This window comes from Echeneis naucrates, chromosome 5 (genome assembly GCF_900963305.1).
Source record: "Echeneis naucrates chromosome 5, fEcheNa1.1, whole genome shotgun sequence".
In the NCBI taxonomy this organism is placed as follows: Eukaryota; Metazoa; Chordata; class Actinopteri; order Carangiformes; family Echeneidae; genus Echeneis; species Echeneis naucrates.
Window position 1 is genome coordinate 20053621 of NC_042515.1, and position 20589 is coordinate 20074209.

The 20589-nt window shown below is 40.4% G+C and overlaps 1 protein-coding gene across 10 annotated transcripts; it reads right to left on the bottom strand.

The window, feature by feature from the left end:
- Positions 1-64: 64 nt before the first annotated feature.
- On the bottom strand, positions 65-14814 carry zmynd8 (zinc finger, MYND-type containing 8). Of its 10 annotated transcripts, none has more exons than XM_029502132.1 (21): positions 14722-14814; positions 10735-10796; positions 10335-10486; positions 8145-8366; positions 7881-7994; positions 7334-7399; positions 7033-7125; positions 6854-6941; positions 6085-6140; positions 5907-5984; positions 5674-5789; positions 5097-5596; positions 4873-5007; positions 4046-4201; positions 3347-3880; positions 2716-3234; positions 2331-2527; positions 1651-1731; positions 1316-1394; positions 981-1220; positions 65-783 (listed from the first exon to the last, which is right to left on the bottom strand). In XM_029502132.1, exons 1-21 carry the CDS (start codon positions 14733-14735, stop codon positions 608-610), a joined length of 3678 nt encoding a protein of 1225 aa, XP_029357992.1. In that variant the 5' UTR covers positions 14736-14814; the 3' UTR covers positions 65-607. The 10 variants fall into 10 exon arrangements, with proteins under 10 accessions (XP_029357992.1, XP_029357996.1, XP_029357995.1 ...); XM_029502136.1 differs by lacking the exon at positions 7334-7399 and having other exon boundaries at positions 2716-2761; positions 2873-3234; positions 8145-8288; positions 10335-10480; positions 14722-14805; XM_029502135.1 differs by lacking the exon at positions 7334-7399 and having other exon boundaries at positions 2716-2761; positions 2873-3234; positions 10335-10480; positions 14722-14750.
- Positions 14815-20589: the final 5775 nt, after the last annotated feature.

Consider the following 20589-nt stretch of genomic DNA (forward strand, 5'->3'; position numbering starts at 1 on the left):
CCATAGTAGCTATGCTATTTGATTGCAAACCGATTAGACCAGATCCATAGAAAACAGCTCATTTAAAATGTTTGTATTTGTTATGTTCTTTGAGTTATACAGCAGGCAACATTAGAATAACAAATAAATTAACATAGAATACAAAATAAGTCATTTACAGACATTTCTGTCAACAGTCCTCTAATCTAAAACTGAGGTGGTCCATTAACATGGTTTACATTTTTGCAGTTTGAAACTGTTATACTGTTGTCCTTTACACTATGTGTATGTTTTGTGACAGTCAAGCATGCTCTTAAGCTCTTCATACTGACAGCTCTCTATAGACCGCAACAAAGTGCACAATATGCAGTACACATTTTTTTTAAACTACCCCCTCTAATGGTAACTAACTATCTGCTGCCAGGCTTGTTTGGACATTTATAATGCCCGTAAGACCACAGTGCACTGGGGGCAGTATGTCAGCCATGAAAGACAAACAAAAATATAAAAATAAAAATAATTTTGATTGCTCCCTTAACAACCGTTTGAACAGAACCATTTACATGCACATATCCTTGTAGTGTAAAATCAATCTATACATTTACATTTTCAAGTACGTTGAGCTGAGTTATGACAACGTGACAGCGACACTGTCAGCACTCTTCTCCACGTCACAGTCTTTGTCTGTTGGTGCAGAGACTGGCGTGTCTCTGAGAGTGTTTGGGCCACTGCTAGTCTGCCCTAACCCTTTGTTTGGGAGGTCTGCTGTCGACTCAGCCTCAGGTTCTTGCTGTGGGGCTGTAGCTACAAATAGACAAAAGTATGAAAGATGCATTATATCTATGAAAATGTCAGTATTATTGTCAGCAATGTGGTTGGTGATTATGCAGGTCAGCAAAGGGAAGACAAACAAAGTTAAGAACTGTCCCAAGTAAAAAAAACAGCAGTCCCTGTTTGTGTGAATGTCACAAACAGCATGTTGAGGCTAGCACTTGATTTACCTGACTGAGTGCAGGACTTCATGTGTTCTGGCCAGTGAGCTTGTTGACAGGGGTAATCACAGTAGCTAGTGTTCCAGCAGCAGTAGAAGATGGCCTCTTTCCTGCAGTTAGCACACCACTGCTTCTTCTTTGTTTCATCTACTGCTTGTTGCTTCTCCATCTCCATCTGTTTCTTCACCTCAGTCACCAACCTCTCCCTCTCCTGTTCTAGACTTTGCCTCATCTCTGCCATTGTCAGCTCTAAATTGAAATACACAAACACGATCAAGCACAAGTAGAACTCATTACACTGTTTTGGGAAGAGGTTAACACAAAATATTTTTCATAAGTCTCACCAAGATTGTGCTTCATTTCTGACAACTCCTGCTGATGCAGCCATTGTAATTTTTCTATTTCAATTCTCAGTCGTCTTATCTGTAGGAAACACACATGAGCATGCTGGTTTCAGTAAAGGATTATCTGAGAATGTAAATTTTACTGTGTATTGCTTTTCATACAAACTGTCACACATCCAGCAAACTGGCCCATGGCCCTCCCTTTTACACAGATTCTGATCCATCTCTGTGATTACCTCCGCCGGTATAAGGGTGGAACAACAGTCCCCCCCCCCCCCAACCACTAAACAGGCATAATTGAGGCAATATTTATGCCTTTACTGAGCAACTCTTACCTCAGCTATTGTGTTCCCTGAAGTACTCTTAGAAAGATCATTGTAGATTTCAGTCATTGTACCTTTGATTGCATCCATTATCTGAAAAAGAGACCATATTATAAGTTAATAAAAAAGTTAATATTTGAGCAAATTTTTTTGCTGGTGTCTATTTTTACTCATATTCCTAAAACTCATATGTAAAATATTTGAATGCCACAAAGAATAACGGCGGTGTAGTGGTTAGCACCGTCACCCCACAATTAGAAGGTTTTGGGTTTGGTTCCTGGCCTTTGGCCTTTCTGTGTGTCGTTTGCATGCCCCCATGCCTGCTTGGGTTTCCTCTGGGTACTCCAGCTTCCTCCCACCGTCCAAAGACATGCATGTCTAGGTTAACTGGTGACTCTAAATTGTCCGTAGGTGTGAGTGGTTGTTCGTCTCTGTCTCTGTGTGTCGGCTCTGTCTCCAGGGTGTACCCTGCCCTTACCTAATGTGAGCGGGGATCGGCTCCAGCACAACCCGCACAATAGAAAAGTGGTAGAAGATGGATGGATATTTTACACAGCACAAAGTGTTTCAGTGAATTTCTGAAGTTATAAGACACTCAAAATGATCCATAGAGCCCAGCGTTTAAACAATAGGCAATACAATATAAGCAACCAATGGAAATAGCACCTTATAATGCATAAACTCATACTAACTTTATTTGTGTATTTGGCGATGTCTGCAGCCACATCTGCAGAAGCAGTGGGGATATACTGGTCTGTTGCCACTGGTGAAGATGAGGTAGCTGCGCCAAGACTTGATGCTGCCATCATGGCAACAGAAGCTGGACTACCAGATACCAGGGTGACAGCGGATGTAGATGTGCTGAGTGGAGCGTCTTTTTGTTGAACAGCTTCAATTACCAAAAAAAAAAAAAACCCAAAAAACCAAACATTAATCAACAACATCAACATTAATCAACATTCACTATGGTTGCTGTAGAATACACACTGATAATATACAAACAAATTATTTAGATACTATAATTACACTCGTATATGAATTCTGGCAAGCTTTTATCAAAAAAACCAGGTAATCTACCTTTGACAGCCTGCCTGGTCTGATAACGAGTGCTCTGTGAAGACTGCTGTGCTGAGGATGATGATACTGCTGTTGAGACATTCCCAGTCTGTGCCTGGGTCACTACCTGGGATTGGCCTTGCCTGGGTGATGATGCCTGAATTTGAGTGGTTGCCACAGGTTGCTGGTTCTGTTGCTGACGCTGCACCTTCTGCATGTGCCATTTCTGTGAGGAAGTCTGAAACTTGGCAGTAGGATTCCACACTACAGCTCTTTGCACCACTGGCACAGTCTCTCTAGGCAGCAGGGGGCGCTGCTTCTTCAATGCTGGAGTTGTTGAGGCCAAAGAGGAGGAGGAGGAAGACGGGGGTGTTGCTGTAGCACTGGACACAGTTGTAAGGCTTATGGTTGCGGGAGAGGGAGTTGTGAAGGAGACCATGTTGACAGGAATGGCCAATGAGGACTGTGTGGAAACGCTGGAGGGTGTGGAAAGTGCTGCACTGTTTTCAGATGGTACCGTGGACGGGGTCAGGGCTTTACCTAAGAGAAAAAATATAAAGTATATAAAGTATAAAATATAACGGAAACTAACACAACCTTCAGTGTTTGCTTATACCTAATGGGATCAACAGAAAACCTGCTCAAGTCTCACCTTCAGATTTACCAGAGGGCATGTCTTTGACAGTGGCAGTTTCTTTCCTGCTCCTCTTTCTGTCTTTGCCTCCCTGATCTTCTCCAAGGTCAATAACTAGCTCCCTTTCAGAGTCAGAGTCTTCTACTGGCACAGGCTGCTTTGCTTCTTCTTTCACATGAGCCTTGTCTCTGGGAGCAGGTGATGCTGGAGATGCTTTGGTCTTCTCTGGGCTCTCTTTTTCTGAATCAGAGTTTATTTTCTCATTAGATGGGGTGTCTAATGCTGTTGAAGTGGCATCGGCTGTTGCAGACTCAGATGGGACAAGTGTATCGTCTTTGCCCTCCTTATCTTGCCTTGGGGAAGATTGGTCTTTAACCTTAGTTTTAGTAGGGTCTTTCGGAGCTTCATCATTTGGTGCTGCATCCTGGCCATCCTTGGTCTTTTGCTCATCATCACTGGCATACTCACTGTCACTCGTCTCAGATTTATCAGAGTCTTCTGAGTCACTGTGTTCAACACCTTTATATACGTCAACAGAGATTTCATCAATACCTGCAGAGCAGAGAAGAGCTATTCACCATGAACTAGAATTGGAGGTAGACTCTAAATGATAAGATAGAAAAACATACAGTATCGACATAGATATGTACATTACAGTCAGGTCCAAAATGTGTTTTGAGAACAGAGAAATATATCTTCTGTTTCTTCTGTACTGACCCAACTGTGCTTTGCAACTCTCAATGGTTTTGTCCAGGTTCAGCTGGAAACGACTCTTAATCTGTCTTTTCGGGGACGTGAGGACTGGTGTCGTTCCTTGCTTCTGCTGAACTGTTTCACTCAGCTCCTTCAGGTCCATTTCTGCTTTGCTTCGATCTGGAAGAGTACAACATACAATAGTCAAAAAGAAGTGGAGTTAGCATCCACATTCCTGTGCGTGGGTTTCCTCCAGGTACTCCAGTTTTCTCCCACAGTCCAAAGACATGCATGTCTAGGTTAATTGGTGACTCTAAATTGGCCTTGGGCATGAAGTGAGTGCAAGTGGTTGTTGATGTCTTGGCTTGCAATAGACTGGTGACCTTTCCAGGGTGTACCCCACCCCCACCCAGAAGTTGGTTGGGATTGGCTCCAGCACTCCCCACAACCCAGAAACAGGTAAGTGGCAGAAGATGAATGAATGAATGTAACAAACCAGGAAGGACTCTAGGTGCTGAGACAATCCATCACACAAAAGTAGGCTGAAAGATCAGAATAGTGGGTGTACATGGAACACCAAAACCAAAAGGTATATTGGATAAAGGCATCTGTGTTGAGTGTGGAAGTCTAGGCCAAAAAAGGAGATGCACCTCTGAAGATGTTTGGGAATGACCACGCTAAGGTTCTGTGGACTTTCACATACAGGCTAAAAAACTGGGGTGACTGTCCATCAGGACGTAGCGGAGGACAAACAGCAAAAGAAGGTAGCAATCATAGATGGAACAACATCCCTGCTACCCGGAAACAGATAAGCAGTAGAAGATGAATGAGAGTGAGCATTATAGTCTTACCTAGATTTAGGTTCAGAATGCTTCCTGTTTGTGGTGCCTTCTCCTGCTTAGAAAGACCAGAAGCTTGAGAGTGGAATGGTTTAGGGCTGTCCAATGAACTGCCTGCAGGACCAGGTCGTGGAGGAGCAGGTGATACTATTTAGAAATATTTGCTTTTAAGTAAAGTCCTCTCCCATTAGACACAACATACTTCTTTCTATATTAAAGTGTGTCTTGTGGAATACCTGTACAGTCCATGGAGTCTTCTCCTGCACTGTATTGGCTGATTGTGGCTTTAACTTGTGACTTGTCTGCTGTCTCCTGTTCCCCATCTGAACCAGTATGAGCAGAGGAGTTGGTGCTCATGGGGGAGCGAGGCATGTCACTGAGTGGGAAGCGCCGGCCAACACTGCCCCCTCCCACCCCAGGCCCAGACAACATGGTCCTCGCCAAAGGAATCTTGGGTGATGCTGTCATGTCAAAGCTTAGCTTGATTTTCTCCTGTTTGTCAGATTTGACTGGAGTGGACGAGGGGTTGGAGGGATCAAGCAGCATCTGAAAATTATTGTCAGGAGTGTAGGGTGTCCTAAAAGGGGCATAGTTGAAAACTCCAAACTTCTTCTTCATGTTCTCCACATAAACCTCCATCTCTTGCATGGCACTGTTGAAGATGCTTTTGGTCTTCTTCACAGAAAATGGAATCTCTTTGGACATGAGGTAGCAGTTGTTTAAAGGAACCCATGCCCTGAAGGACAAGAATTCACATCATAAATTTTGAATGTGTGTCTGAGCCGAAGCACCTAAAGCACATAGGACTGTTACCTGTCATGTTGACCAAAGAAGCGAGCGTCCACTTGTCCGTCTTTGTCCCGCAGAGCTTTTGCTGGCCAAAATGGAAATCCTTTCAGCTTGGCCCACACTAGAGGGTGTGGGTTACTCTGCAGACACAGTAAAACACTGGAACTAAGTGGATTTATTCAAGTGATTTATGTTTGAATATATTAACTATCTGGTACAATCATCAACAGAACCATCAAGTTATTCTGCTTGCTTACACAAGGCTCACAAAACCAGTTGTCTCTCTTTTGGCAAGCAGACAGATAACACTCAGGACAAACTTCAATTTCATTCATCTGTAAAAGAAAGATTCAAAATGTGTGAGACTTTCAAATGCCTAAATTAATAAAAGATAAAAATTTGGCTCGGACCTAAATTTCTTTTCTGACGACTCACCTCATGTTCACAAATTTTTACAATCACTTTAGCTGTAGCTGTCAGTTTGTGATTGCCTATCAAAAGGATATAAATTGTATTAAACATTTCAAATACAAACAACACAGTCTGATGATTCAGTATGATGATGCAGGGGGCGTTATTCAGAAACCCATTTATGTGATAAGTGCAAACCATGGGCTGAAGCGAGCTAAACAAACTAGGAAACAGTTTTATTTCATTAGTGTGGTTTTTTTTTTCCCCATTTATCAACCTGCTCTTTGGTTAGCTCTGCAACACCTTTCCACTATGTCTTATTTAATGTAGCTTTTCAAAGTTGTTAAATTACTATGAGGTAGCCTGTTTGTACTTCTTTCTATGTTAGTATGCTGCTTGTTGCAGAGTGATACAGGTCTGTGGAAGCATGCATTCTTTAGACAACGCTGATGAACCAATCAGATCACTTGATTTGATTTGACTTAATTGACCCTTTTTTATAAATCTGATTTCATCATTCACTGGAATCCTATTGTGATGATCATGTTATTTATTCCAAACTAGTGAATATGAGAAATTTACAATTTAAAAGTAACTAAATAAATTGTTGACATCGATGCACAGTAGTAAACTTCAAGTAAACTTGAACATTAGCAATTCGAATCATCTTGAACATTAACAAAATACATTTGGCATGTCATCATACATATGATTCGTGGACACATGTTCTTAATACTACCCTAATAGTCATGTACAGACTATATCAATTATCACCAAAGAATATGCCACATACCTCCATTGTATATAATACAGTTGTGCAAAATCCATTTAGCATCTGCCAAGAAGGCCTCTGTGCAGCCATACATCTTCTTTTTAATATTCTACAATGCAAAAAGAGAAGATGACGTCATATTGTTAAACTCTGTATTTATTTATTTATTTATTTAATAGATATGGCAGCCTTTTGTGTACCTTCTCAAGTGTGCAAAGATCCATTGGATGAAAAATGTATTCCGCATAATCTGGATGCTGTTCAAGAGAGACAGGTTTCTGGAAAGGTTCAGTCTATAAAAATGAATAGAGGAAAAAAAAAAAAGTGAAGGTAAACAAAATCTCCCCAGCGAATTAACTACACAACCTTCTCATCTACCACACATCAACATTCTACCACTAAACTTCTACTTAAAACTCTAAAAGCCGCTTCAAACTAAAGGAGGAAAACCAGTGGAGGAGAAAATCATGACGGGGTCTTGTTAGTGGTGTAATTGATTACCCAATTAAAAGTCTTTCTCTGCGTGGAAGCTGCATGGGGGGAGCGAGATGACAAGCGGGGATGATCCTGAAAGAGAGTGAGAGGGGCAGCTGTATCCTCACTAGCAGCTAGCATGTTTACCTTCATGGTTTCCAGCCATGACAGGCCCATTATAGCACAATGACTGCGACTGTTAGTTCTGTTGTTAGACATCATTGGCACATGCAAATCCATAAAATATCATGCTGGAAACATACTGTATGTGGACCGGTTATACTTCAGGGTGAAGATATTATCTAACAAAACTGATGAGAATTTGGTGATCAGAAAAAGGAGTGTATTTGGTTGCATAAGCGATCTACAAGTCAAAGCTGGCCAGAAAAGATCACATGCCAATATTCAAGTGCAAAAACTGGTGCACTGTTCAGTTATAAAAGGCAGAAATTAAAATGAAAATAAGCAGAGTAACCCATCTTGGATAAAGCTAATAAAGCTATATGGTCTTATACAATATAATCAGTTGAGTACCATGTACTTCCTAGTAAGACATAGGGGCCAGAATACTTACACCTGGTTGTTTCATCTTCTGAAGGGCAAATTTTAGGAGGTAAGACAGCTGGTCTATAGTTAGCATCATCATGGCTTTGCTCTGAGTCTCTATGCACTCGGCAACTGTTATTTTCTAGAAGACAGCGAGAGGAGAAGGGTAAATGACTCTGTTTATATCCCATCATAGCCCATAATTAAAAAAAAATACTAGTATAGATTTTGAATACAGGGTTTGGAACCGTTTTCCAACACCCATAAACTATTCACATTCCTGGGCGAGTACCTCACACTCCGGACAGAACCAGTCGCCCTCAGGCTCGGCTGGTAGTTTGAGGCACTTGGCGTGGTACACCCTGGGGCAGAGCTCACAGCAGAGCACCTGACCCTCGCGGTGGCACAGCCAGCAGTAGAAGTCATTCCTGCCGTCCTGCGGTACAACATCAACAGGGTCTGTGGTGAGTGCTGGCTGCTTCACATAGTAAAAGGGACCATGTCTTAGTTCTGACTGGAATGCAGGCAAAAGAAAGACAAAGTTGGGGAACGTCAAAATCAGGCCAGAGACTAGAGGTTTAAAGCAAACATGCACATCATCAGCAAAAGGTACATGAGAGTCAACAAGTCCACAACACAGACTGCTAAGACATTATAGCCATTGAGATTTAAGAGTCCACTTGAGTCTTTTTTTTTTTTCCTTTTTTTGTAAACTGTGATGAAAGTGACATTAAAATGCAAAAGATTGGTGTGGACAGTTTTGATTAAAGTGGTAATAATTTAGATAGGTACAGTGGCAAATCTTTTACAAGAAAAAGCTGATGTGACATGTATAATAAACATTTATCTTTTTATGCCTTTTTGAACTGCTGCACAAATTCAAAATGACATGTACATAACTAACACATACTTAAGAAGAAACCTTGTGATTTTCATAGATTGCTGAGAATTTTACTCACACACTAGCAGTGATAAGGCATTTGTTTAAATTAGTGCTGCACAGATAGCAGTTCCTCAGAATTCAGCACTATGTAGCCAATCAAAGTGTATAGAACCGAAAATGCCTTGACTGACCTGAATATTACAGTTTGGCTAGCAGTAGTATACAATGCAATTGAAATGTTTTTTGGGGGTTTGTTTTTTTCGTTGTTTTTTTTTTTTTTTTTTAATGACAGTTTTATATGGCAATCTAAAACATAACACTGTAAAATGGTACAAACACAAACATGTTAATAAGTTATGATGCAATCACCCATGTTAAATAAGAGATCAATTGTAAATCACTTTAGATATAGCTGATGACCAGTTTGCCATTCACAAAAAACTGCGCCTCAAAAACCTCAACAATTAAACCTAAGTGGAGCAAAAGTACAAGGCTCAAGGTATCTTGTGGTGTATTGTAGTACTATTAAATATTAATCTCATGATAGAATGATTAGTCAAATTTACAACTGAAAGCTAGACATTATGAATTTAAGTGCAGTTTCAGGTCCAATCAAACACTCAAACATCAAACAGGTCTGAATGTCTGAAAATAGAACAGTTCAGAGCAACAGCTTCTGCAATAATGAAAGAAATAGCCCAATATCTGTATCACAAGAGAACACGTTGTGCTACTGACATAGAAATACCATCATTAGACTGTCCCATCTCAAGAGCAAAATCATCGACAAAACGTGTTGCCTCAAAAAGGATATTAAAGTCACATAGTATCTAGCTTTTGGCAATATACGTTGTCAATTAAATTGAAAGAACTTAAGCTCCAGTGGAACTAATAAATAGCCTATAGTGTGCATGTGCATTACTATATGTAACAAGTGTTGACGCAGCAAGGGGTTCCTTCATAACACAATTCATGCTCAGTGAAACATCCAAGAAAAAATACAGGCCTTAAAATATTGACATTACTACAATTACTGATTACAAACCACCTCTCCCCCAGCTTAATGTTTATTAAGATCATCAAAAATCAAGGTATCACAGCAGATAAAAAACCAGTTGCAAATTCTGTATATAAAGCTCTATCGACACCTTCACCCATGACATTGAACATCAGTTTTCTGCAATTATAATTTCCTCAAGCTCAAGCTCTACGTATGTCAACTGATATTTTCATTTTATTGTTGAATATTCTATCATACTATAATCGCAGATAGATTTAACAGGATTCTGTATCCTCACCAATGAAACATTCCCTGCTGCATAACATAGCGTGTACTGTAGTTCTGCTCTTTGCAGTAAACAATTTCACTGACGATTTACAGTGACTCCAATGTGACTAATGTGTGTCTAACTATTTAGGTTTGTACATATTTCATTAAAGGGTGCAACTACTTGATGATCAGAGAGAATCTCACAAGTCTACAACCAAATCTTTATGACCTTTGACAAGCCTGGTATAGGTCTGAATATGAAAAAGGGAGCGAAGCAGGTTCAACCCTTTTTTTCACATTTTGATTACAGGTAGTTCTTTGATTGTTACCTGGTCTTTGCTGCTGCTGACAGCACCTGGTTTCTTCTTCTTTTTCACTGGGCAGGGGGATGTTTCAGCAGAGGAGTGACCATTAGATGAGTGAGAAGGACTTGGCATCTTTCGTTTTTGGGCTACACGCTCAGTTGACGCTGTGTCTGAAACTGCAGACAAAACTTGGAGATTACACAAAACAGGGCGGCACACCCACGGGTCCTTCAAAGCTGAAAAAATACCAGAAATGGCATGCTAAAGGTTTCCTGTGCTGACCAGTAAACACATTCTTAAAACATATACTAATTAATGTTACACTAAATAAACAAACAAAACCCCTTTACAAATCACTGTATTTCATTGAAACAGAAAAAAACATTGGCAAATTATATCAAGACAAACTTCTATGCTATATTACCTTTGGATCGTGTTGAGATCTCCATTTCTTCACCTATTTCTTTCTCCTCTTCCTCTGGCACACTGACGCAGAAAAGATTTGCCAGTCAAATGTAGCCTATGTCTCATGTCAATTATCCATCAGACTGTTCCTTATAGAAATGTATCCTTTAGAAAAACATCATCACTCCTCCTTGTTGGCCCTTTATTTCATGTCAACTTTCTACGGTTCTCTGCAAACCTTAAAAAGTTCGCAGAAAAAGTCTGATGTTAAACACTTTCACTTACCTCTTAATACATCCCCTTGTCCAGCTACAATACTAATGTTCTTAAAATTAAAGGTCAGCATAACATGCACAGGCAAAAATGTAATTGTGGTTTGATATTGGCCAACAGAAGCATCATAGTTCTGTCGAAAGAAAAATAATAAAAATATATTGAATCACATTTTTAAATCACTATTTCAAATGGAAGGTTGGCGAAATACTTGACACAAACCATCATCATAATAATACAACTACTATGTCACACTAACCAAACATTAACAGCACAAAGAGAAAACACGCACATCTGTATGCGTAAAATATCTCGTACTCAAGGGAGGCAAAAGTTAACCAGCACTAGAGCAATGGTAGTTCAATTCATAGCCGCTCTCAAATGATAAACAGCAGCCTCCTCTCTCCACTGGCCACAGGTCTATAAATAGTAAACATGAAAACAAAGAAGAGCACAATCCAGTGCCTGAACCATCTGACACCTAAAAACTGAACAGCATGTAGATGGACTATCCTGCTATTTGTAAAACATCCAGGTATTTATCACAGATGAAGTGACCTAATAGCAGGGAGTACATGGCAATTGATTTCGCAATCACAGCTCCAGTTGTGTTGAGAAAATTTTCTGTGACACAAAAGACACACTGTGCTGTGAACCATCTTTTATTCGAAATCTGTCCAACAGGTTTGTCTCAGTATCACTTCATGATTCACCTTGGTTTGCAGGCGCCCTCTTGTCGAGCCTATTATTGTTGCCATTTTCTCTGACGCCACAGCAGATGCACCGGCCTCACTGTTCAGATGGCTTCAATTTTGCCAATTTTTATTTCACTCAATCCTGAACAGAGCATCATTTAAAAGTATTGTGTGAAAAATAGACAGCAATTCACTGAAAATAAAAATACTGCCTCCATTTCAGTAATTTTTTTCATCAACCCCCTGCACTCCTCTCCTCCTCCATGACTACATAAGAATGAACTGACTGAGAGACACAGAGCAAATGCAGGCACAGGCAGGAGTGCAGTGATATTTCTTTACTGGCCTCCTCATCTAACCTGTCTGGACAGCCTCACACAATCTAGCCCAGCAACATCCTGTCCTGTCCCTGCCAGGAAATACAGCAACAAGAGGCAAAGACAAAGACATGGACAGGGACGAGAAGGAAAATCAATACTGCCCATCCTGACATAAACATTTTTAAATCAAATAGCACAGATCTCACAATACATCCTATTGTAACCTACAAAAATATCCTTTTCCACAACCACCATTTGCATTACGTTCATACTTCAATGTAGGAAATCAACAGCATACCTTCTTCCTTACTCACATACAGACTCTTCAGCCTATTCTTTAATCTTTTTCAATTATTGGAGGCGTTGGGGGATGAGGGAAAAGATGGGTCCAGGTTTCCCAGAAGGCCTTCTCTCCCTGCTGCTCTCTCCTGCAATTGTCAATCTTTAACCTCAACTGCAGACCGCCTATTGGCTCCAGCAACACACGGAGGTGTCTGATTGGGTGCTCAGCCTCAGTGTGCCACACAGGCTCTCTTCTCCCCGCTCTCCTCAGCCACAGTGCTGCAATGCAGAGAACATTGCTCCTTACTGTTGCTAAAAATCTCCTGAAACCAAGTCTCTCACTCTATTAAAACCCTATACAGAAATATAATCGGCAATGTGCCTTTTATCAGACATGAAATATGTCGCTCTCTGGGCTAGACAGCATGAGAATCAGATTCCCTCCCTCTCTGTGCTCTCAGCCAGTGTATGTGTCTGGCGTCCATTTTGAAGACTCTCTCTCTCTCTCACTCTCTCTCCCCCCCCCTCTCTCTCTGACCACTGTGTATACCGCACACACACAACACGCATACACAGCATCAGTCAAACCTGCTGTAAAGGACCACATGCAGCTTATTATGTACCCCAGCATGCTGATATGCAGCATGGGCCTTAAAGTGGATACAAAGACAGGGAATGAAAATGCCATAGGCCTCCCAGATTACGTAGAGGGAGTAATCTTGTCCCTCCTTCTCCAATTCCTGCCTGGATATCTGAGTAAACTGAAAATTTTGAATAAACAGCTGAGGGTAAAAGCTATACATGTTCCAGCTCTCTGTTTGACCAACTATAGCAATTTGATTTAATCCATCTAGAGTACAGACAATACAGCGATATCAGCACAGACATTGGTACAGATAACTTCAAAACAGAAAATCTTGTCCGAAGCATCCAGGCCAGCCGCAAAATCTAGGGAAGTCCAAAAGGTCAGTTGGTGGATATTTGGAAGCCAGACACCAGTTCAAGCATGAGGTTTGACGTTGTAAGGCAGATTTAAGTGGGCCCACACCATTCCTCACCATGGTGGAATGAAGGGATTAAATGCATTACCAAACACCATTCACAAAACAGTGAGGAGGGATTTGCTGTCTCACTGGCTACAGGCAGCTCCAAAACCCTGGTCAAGCAACATTATGTGCTCCACTATATGCAGGCCGTAGTTCTCATAGATACAATTAAAATAAAGCCCCTTTCAGATATCATCCACTAATATTGACAGTACACATATCACATATTCTGCTTGAAATATAAACTATGCACAGCATAAAATATGTATATATATATATATATATATATATATATATATATATATATATATTAATAAGATGCTAGGAATAGATACAATCATTCACTACATTGAATGGTTTTATCTGATTCATGCATACAGAAAACCAAGACCAAAACCATTATATGTAAACAGAATTCAAACCTTTTCGACCTCAAATGGGTTTTCAAGCCTCTCTGATGAGATGAGGTTTCTAGCAGAGCCTTTTCAGAGGAAGTCCTTCCCTTCTTCTTTCCTTCTTTCTTACATACAAATACCCAGTGTGCTTGAAGCAGAGGGACAGAAAGGGGAAGCTCTCTAAAATGGCTGACACTCGGCAACAGAGAACAACACTGGGAGGCAGTGCACACCATTAGGCTTAGGCAATTCCTCTAACTGTGATAAATAAGCTGCTCAAACATATTTACTGTGTAGACAATTGGTGTTTTACAAGACTGGCAAGCAGTTTACACAATTAAGGACGTAAAAACATGCTTTTTATTGGCCATGTACGAGGGGTATTTTGGTGAATTGATCTAGATATTGGGTGAGGCAAAATTAGGCAACTAGACAGTTCACAGTCTGTTCTTCATGGCTATGTTAGTCTAGCAAACAATTAACAACAGTGCACTGCTGCCTTGATCTATCATGCCAGTTTGAGGCCTAAATTAAACTTGCTGTGCTGTCAGTTTACCATCTGTTAATTCCTCTGGGGACTCCCCTCTGTACCGTTCCCTGTCTCTCCTATCCCGCCTGGATCCCTCACCAGGCCTGCAATCTTGACAGCATAGGGCAGGAGAAGCTCCTAAAACTCGGTCCTCTGTTAATTTTGACAAAACAAAGCATGTTCCCTCAGTCAGTATTCTATGAATATACAGTGACCTTATACTTGACCTGTGGCCCCTTTCTGTACATGTTCAGACAGCTACCCAGTTAGCAGAGGCAGTCTGTTGCACTGTGCCATGCTATGCTGTCTTTCCAGCTCCATTTCTATGCTGTGGGGTGACAAATACTCCTCCCCCGCCCCCAGTCTGTCAGACAAACATGTATTAGTACTCAGGCACAGATCACACACAGTGGCTGGTGCCTTATCAACAGAGCAGAATATGTGAAAGAATGAAAATAGGGCTTACCTCTGTGGATGCATGGCTAAAAACTCTATGTGATATGTCAATGCTTATTAAAACATGGAGGACAGCCCTTTCAGCCTTCACCCTGCTCAGAGCATAGCCAGGGCTCTCCAAGCTGTCCAACTCACTGCTCAGATAGAAGGCACAGTGAGACTGGCCACGTGTGCTGACAAAATGTAAGACAGCTGCTGATTGGCTAGAGCATTTCCTGACTGCTTGTCTTTTGTTCAGCACAGGCAAGCTGAAACGCAGTACTCAGAGCAAGAAGAGCTAGGCCCAGATCAAAATAATCAGCCTCTGTAGACCTCACCGCTGCCAAGAGAGCGGCACAAAGTTTTGTTTCATAAACACACTCTATATAAGGCCGCCAGTGGACCTGTGAATGGTAGTTAGCCGAGGCACACATAAGGAACAGACCTGTGCCCATATGCTTGCGCAGGAATTTGTCTCTAGTTCCCAACTTCAAGGTTTAACTTAACTTTGTAGGAAAGATAAAAAAAAGAAAAAAAAACAGCTGCACAAAAGGCGTGAGTGAACAGTCATAAAATGAAATGCACTATAGCACTATCCTCTATGCTTGAGAGAACTGGTGCGAGCAGACTGGGTTAGAGTACAGTGACTCGTCGGAGTTTGGCCTTTGAACTGGTGTGATCACATGTTTACAATGTAATTACAGATAGATAACTATAGATACCTTTCAAGAAACAACGACTGCCCCTGCTGTATTTTTACATTTTTGGCAAGATTAATTCATTTACTACAGCTTATCCTCGCTCATATTAGGCACGGCCACAGTACACCCTCGACAGGTCGCCAGTGCATCACAGCGCCAACATACAGAGGCAGATAGAGATGAACAGCCACTCATACTCACACTCAGAACTACGGACAATTTAGAGTCACCAATGAACCTAAACATGAGGTCTTTGGACAGTGGAAGGAAACCGGAGTACCTGGAAGAAACCCAAGCAGGCAAACTCTGCACAGAAAGGCCCCATGCCGAGAACTGAACTTGCGACCTTTGTGTTGTGGGGCAACAGCCCTAACAAGACAATTAATGGGAAAATATCCATAACAATTTATGTGGAAATGTTATACATCATGTTATCCTGTACCCATGTACATGTAGTCATGACTCATTGTCGTTAGTCATTAAAAAAGCCTAACAAATATTTTATTTTCACTTGTAGCATTTTTCCAAAGATTAGGTTTCATTTTAACAGTTGCTTTTTTCATAAATGCCATAAATAGTATGTGGCTTACACCGATACAGCACTTTATTCAGAACACCTTTCTAATACTGGGTTTGATTTTAAAACAGCCACAGTTTTTTATGTCATAGATTTACTCAACATGTTGGATTCTACTCCATGTTGACGTGGTTGCATAATTTATTTGTCAGCTAGGCCTTCATCCTGACAATCTCCTGTTCCACCACATACCAAAGATGTTCTACTCAACTCAGATCAGGTGAGTGGGAGGACTGCTGAAGTTCACTGAACTTATTGTCACATTCATGAAGCCAATGAGACAAATGTTGCTTTATTTAGTGCATTATTGTGCTGAAGACCACCACTGAAAGGTTGTAAAGCTCTGGAATTAAAAGTAGTGGTGTCTAAAGCAATACACATGGTCAGCAACAACACTTTGGCTTGCTGTGGTATTCATATTAAAACTGATTAGTGTTAAGTACCCATGTGCCAAAAGGCTTTCTCTATCACATGACACCTTCAACCAATCGGGGTTGGGTCTATCCTGGAATCACGCTGTTGACACCAAACCTTGACCCTATCATCTGAATACCTCAGTAAAAGGTGCAGGTTCATCAAACCAGACTATGTCTTTCCGGTCTTCCACATTACAGTTGACACTGTGTCCACTGCAGCTTCACATCTCTGTTCTTTGGCTGAAAAACAAAACAAAACAAAAACAAACCCCGATGTGGTCTGATGTGCTTATTACAGCTGTAAAGAACCAGCTACCAGTTCCAAAAAGTCTGCCCATTCTCTCTTTGGCCATTCTAAATAAGATCTACACAGACTGCTGTATGAGAAAATCCCATAAGATCAGCAATTTCAGAAATCTGCACAATGAGCAGCAACAACCCTGCCACAGTCCAAGACACTGAAATCACCCAGTTTCTCCATTCTTACGTTTTATATGACTATCAAGTGAAAATGCTGATCCGTATCTGCATTATTTAGATTTTTTGTCTGAACAATGGCATAAAAAGCAGATATGCAGGCGTTCTTATGAAGTGCATGTTGAGAGTATGCAAGGCGCATGCAGGTCCTTCATACCTAATGCATAAACTACAGTGTAACAAGCTTGCAGCATTTCTTGCTAAAATACATATCTGTATTCTGCATGGCTAAGAAAGGAAAAATAATTCCAAAGGTCTGATCAAAACTTGATAACTAGCTGGACAAAAATCTCTAGACCTAATATATATTGTTATTTATTGGTATCGATTGCCCTCCATCTTGTATACTGGAAGTTCATGAATGAATTTATTCATAGTCATTGCAAAAATGGAAATGGTGACGTAATGGAAAGTAAAACCATTTATCGAACATCCAGCTGCAGAATCTGTTATTAAATTCCTCTTTTGCAAAATCATGGCATGCATGTATTATGCTAATCTAATATTACTATTACATTATGAAAGAAACCTCTCTGAAGGTATAATTTTGCATCCCAGAAGTCGTTGTCCATTATATTCTCTGATTATAATGCTACTACAATCCCCGCTTTTATAATTTACAATATCTGCACTCTGCACTGTTTAGTTGACCTACTGGGTAAGGCCATATAACTGTCAGTATATATTGAATAAATGTCTGTGTGCAAATAAAGTATTATTTAAACTAACAGGTCATTTAGCCGTGGACTCCTCCTGATGAGATCAACCTGTGTGAAGCCCCTGGGGCAAATACAAGCTGTAGGGCCTTGTTGGAATGTGTGATAAATACCCCTGGGCAGCGGGCCATGCGGCTCAGTAACGATTTAATGTTGTAATGTTAGCAGGCAATAATGCTAGCTAGCCTCATTTGGCTTAGCTGGTCTGACAGGCAATGCAAAGACGTCTACATTTAAAATGTGTGTAGATAAATGACAGAGATCAAATCAAATGAACGGTGCGTTTCCTGATTTTATCTGAATTCATCCCATAGAATTGCAATGGTTTCCACCCTAACCCTAACCCAGCTCTCGCCAGTAAATATTGGCATGATTGGCACGTAGTTAACGTTGAATAGCAAATAAGTTTGTGGTAATTAACATCCCGAGAAGCCGTGAAAACACACGGTGCATTTCGGAGCTGCGTTAATGACACAGCGCTGTTGGTCTGTTGACGCCCCGTATTAAACCCCAGCTAAAGACAAATACATTCTGTGACATTAGTCAATCTTCACTTTACCGTGCGGTGTCCAGATAACGACGGTGACCCCTTCGAGCGGCCGCTCTATGGTAACGATCCCTTAAGTCCCCAAGATGGCGCCCTAGTCAGGCTTTCACTGCACTGACCAGCTGCTCCAAAACCACTGACGTAAAAGAGTTTTTGTTTCTTGTTTTTTTTCCTCTCAGTGTATTATAGTGCGAAATTTAATCTTTTGCTGGTGTTCATAACTTTGACATTTTCTCAAAATTCTCACAAAAAGGGTTAAAGGTTTTAACCTGCACAGAGTTGCAATATGAGGCATCTTTAACTAAAGATTGATGTTCCTTGACAAGCAAGAGGCTTCTGTATGACATTAGTCTAGACTTTCTTGACTGATCTTGATAGATTTAAAACTGTTTCAAATACATCATGTTAGTATTTATATTAAAGGGGAATTAAATGTTGATGGAGCAAGTAATTATACATTATACAATAATGTCGCGGAGGAGAAATGTAAATAAAAATGTAGTTACACCTAACGTGTGTTATTTTGTTTTATCAACTAGTCTCACAGATAGCTATCAAATAAATGAAAAATATTCTGTCAGTATTTTTTATTAAGTTAATACTGCTGTCCTGCCCTGTATAAAGCTCCAAACAAGACTATCTACTGATAAGACAGCCAATACATTTTTACTGAACCCTAAACACATTAAACACAATGTCATGGACTGTGAGCCATTTATTAACCAGCCAATAATTAAGTTGCCATGTTATTTTATAAAATATATGCTTTTAAAACTCCCTCAGTATAGCGCTAAAAACCCTTTCGTCATGTTTTTGTTTTTGATTTGCGTTTAAGATGATTGTCACCAAATAAATATATTTTTTTGTTTATATTTTGTTATCCTTTAAGTGATTTGTGAGAAGTGTTGAGAAGATGGGGGATGGGGAAGTGTTTGGAACAAAGAAAGGCACACTGTTAGCTGTTTGCAGGTAAACCCATTTGAATACATTAATGATTATGGGGCTATCTCCTGTCCTTTCAAACTGTTATCTCCTGTCCTTTCAGAGTAGAGAGGGCAAGTGGGGATGGGATAAAGTGTCTCACACTTAGTGAGGGGGGAGGTCAGTTTGTCATGTTTTGTGGGGGATGGGACACAAACAGAGGGCCACGGGGCCCCTCTTTGGGTCTGGTATGGGATTGAGGCTCTCTCACACAGGCAGACACAAACAGAGAACACACTGACAAAAATGTGCAATGACTTGCAGTATAGCAAACAATCTGCAACGTAAAATTGCAATCATTGATTGCATCAATAGTGTTAATAACTGGATAAATCACTTAACCATGTAAATATATGTACATGTAAATATACATAGTAGAGTTTAAAATATTTTTTAATAGGTCATGTGAGATAAAATCCCACACCAGTGGTAATGAACTTTCCTACAAACTGCTATTATCTAGCTAAATAGATTTGTGTTTTGCATACTTACCTATTCATAGTTCTTTCCACATCAAAACCTTAATTCTCTTTATCGGGGAGTTATTTGTTAGAAGGAAAGAACATTTACCTGGTATTATAATGCTACATCTCTTTCACTCCCCTCACCCGTATCCTGCTGCGCCTTCCATCTGTGGACCTGACTCCCTCCATAGTAGTAAAAGTTCAACATTAGTGTGCCTGAGAGATCACCATGGAGACAGTTTCTTTTTCAGGCACCATGGTGGCTCCACACTCACTCTACTATGTGCATGTGGGCATATATGTCAGTGCACTTTATAACCGGGTTAATTGCAAAGTACTAAAAGGCCAAATGTGATGCTGTGAGTCGAGTGTTCTTTTTAACAATATGGAGTACATAAATCAAGATTTCAAATGAATATTTGGCAGGTACGTGTATTATTGCTCTAGATCAGAACAGATCATGCTTGATCCTGACACTTTACCTGGACAAGTGTAATGTCCCAAGGGGACAACAATGGTAAAGGTCCAGCTTTTTACACTATATAGTTATACTATATTGTATATATAGTTATACATAGAAGTTGAAGCAAGCAAACAAAACAAAATAAAACAAACAAACAAAAAGAAAAAACAAGCAAGCTTTATCACAAGGTGCCCATACATCCCTCAAATATACAACAGCTGCTATTCATTCAAATGTTGTGTTTTGTTCAATATTTAACAATTGTCATTTCGTTAGTTTTTCTTTATAATACTGAGGAATATATTATTCACCGTGGTTATAATGTGTCGTTTACACAAAGCTGCTTTTCTGCCAGACTATAAATACATTTTTAAATCTCTCCTCTAATAATATCAGTGCCTGCTACTCATATCACCTACGGGTATTAGTGTACGTGTAGTTCATATTGAGAACGTGGATAACAGTTTGATGCGGCTTGCCCGGGAACGCGACTACATTACCCAGAAGTCCTGTCGCTCAGCTACAAGCTGGCTCCCTCCGCTCTGGGAGTGTTTCCC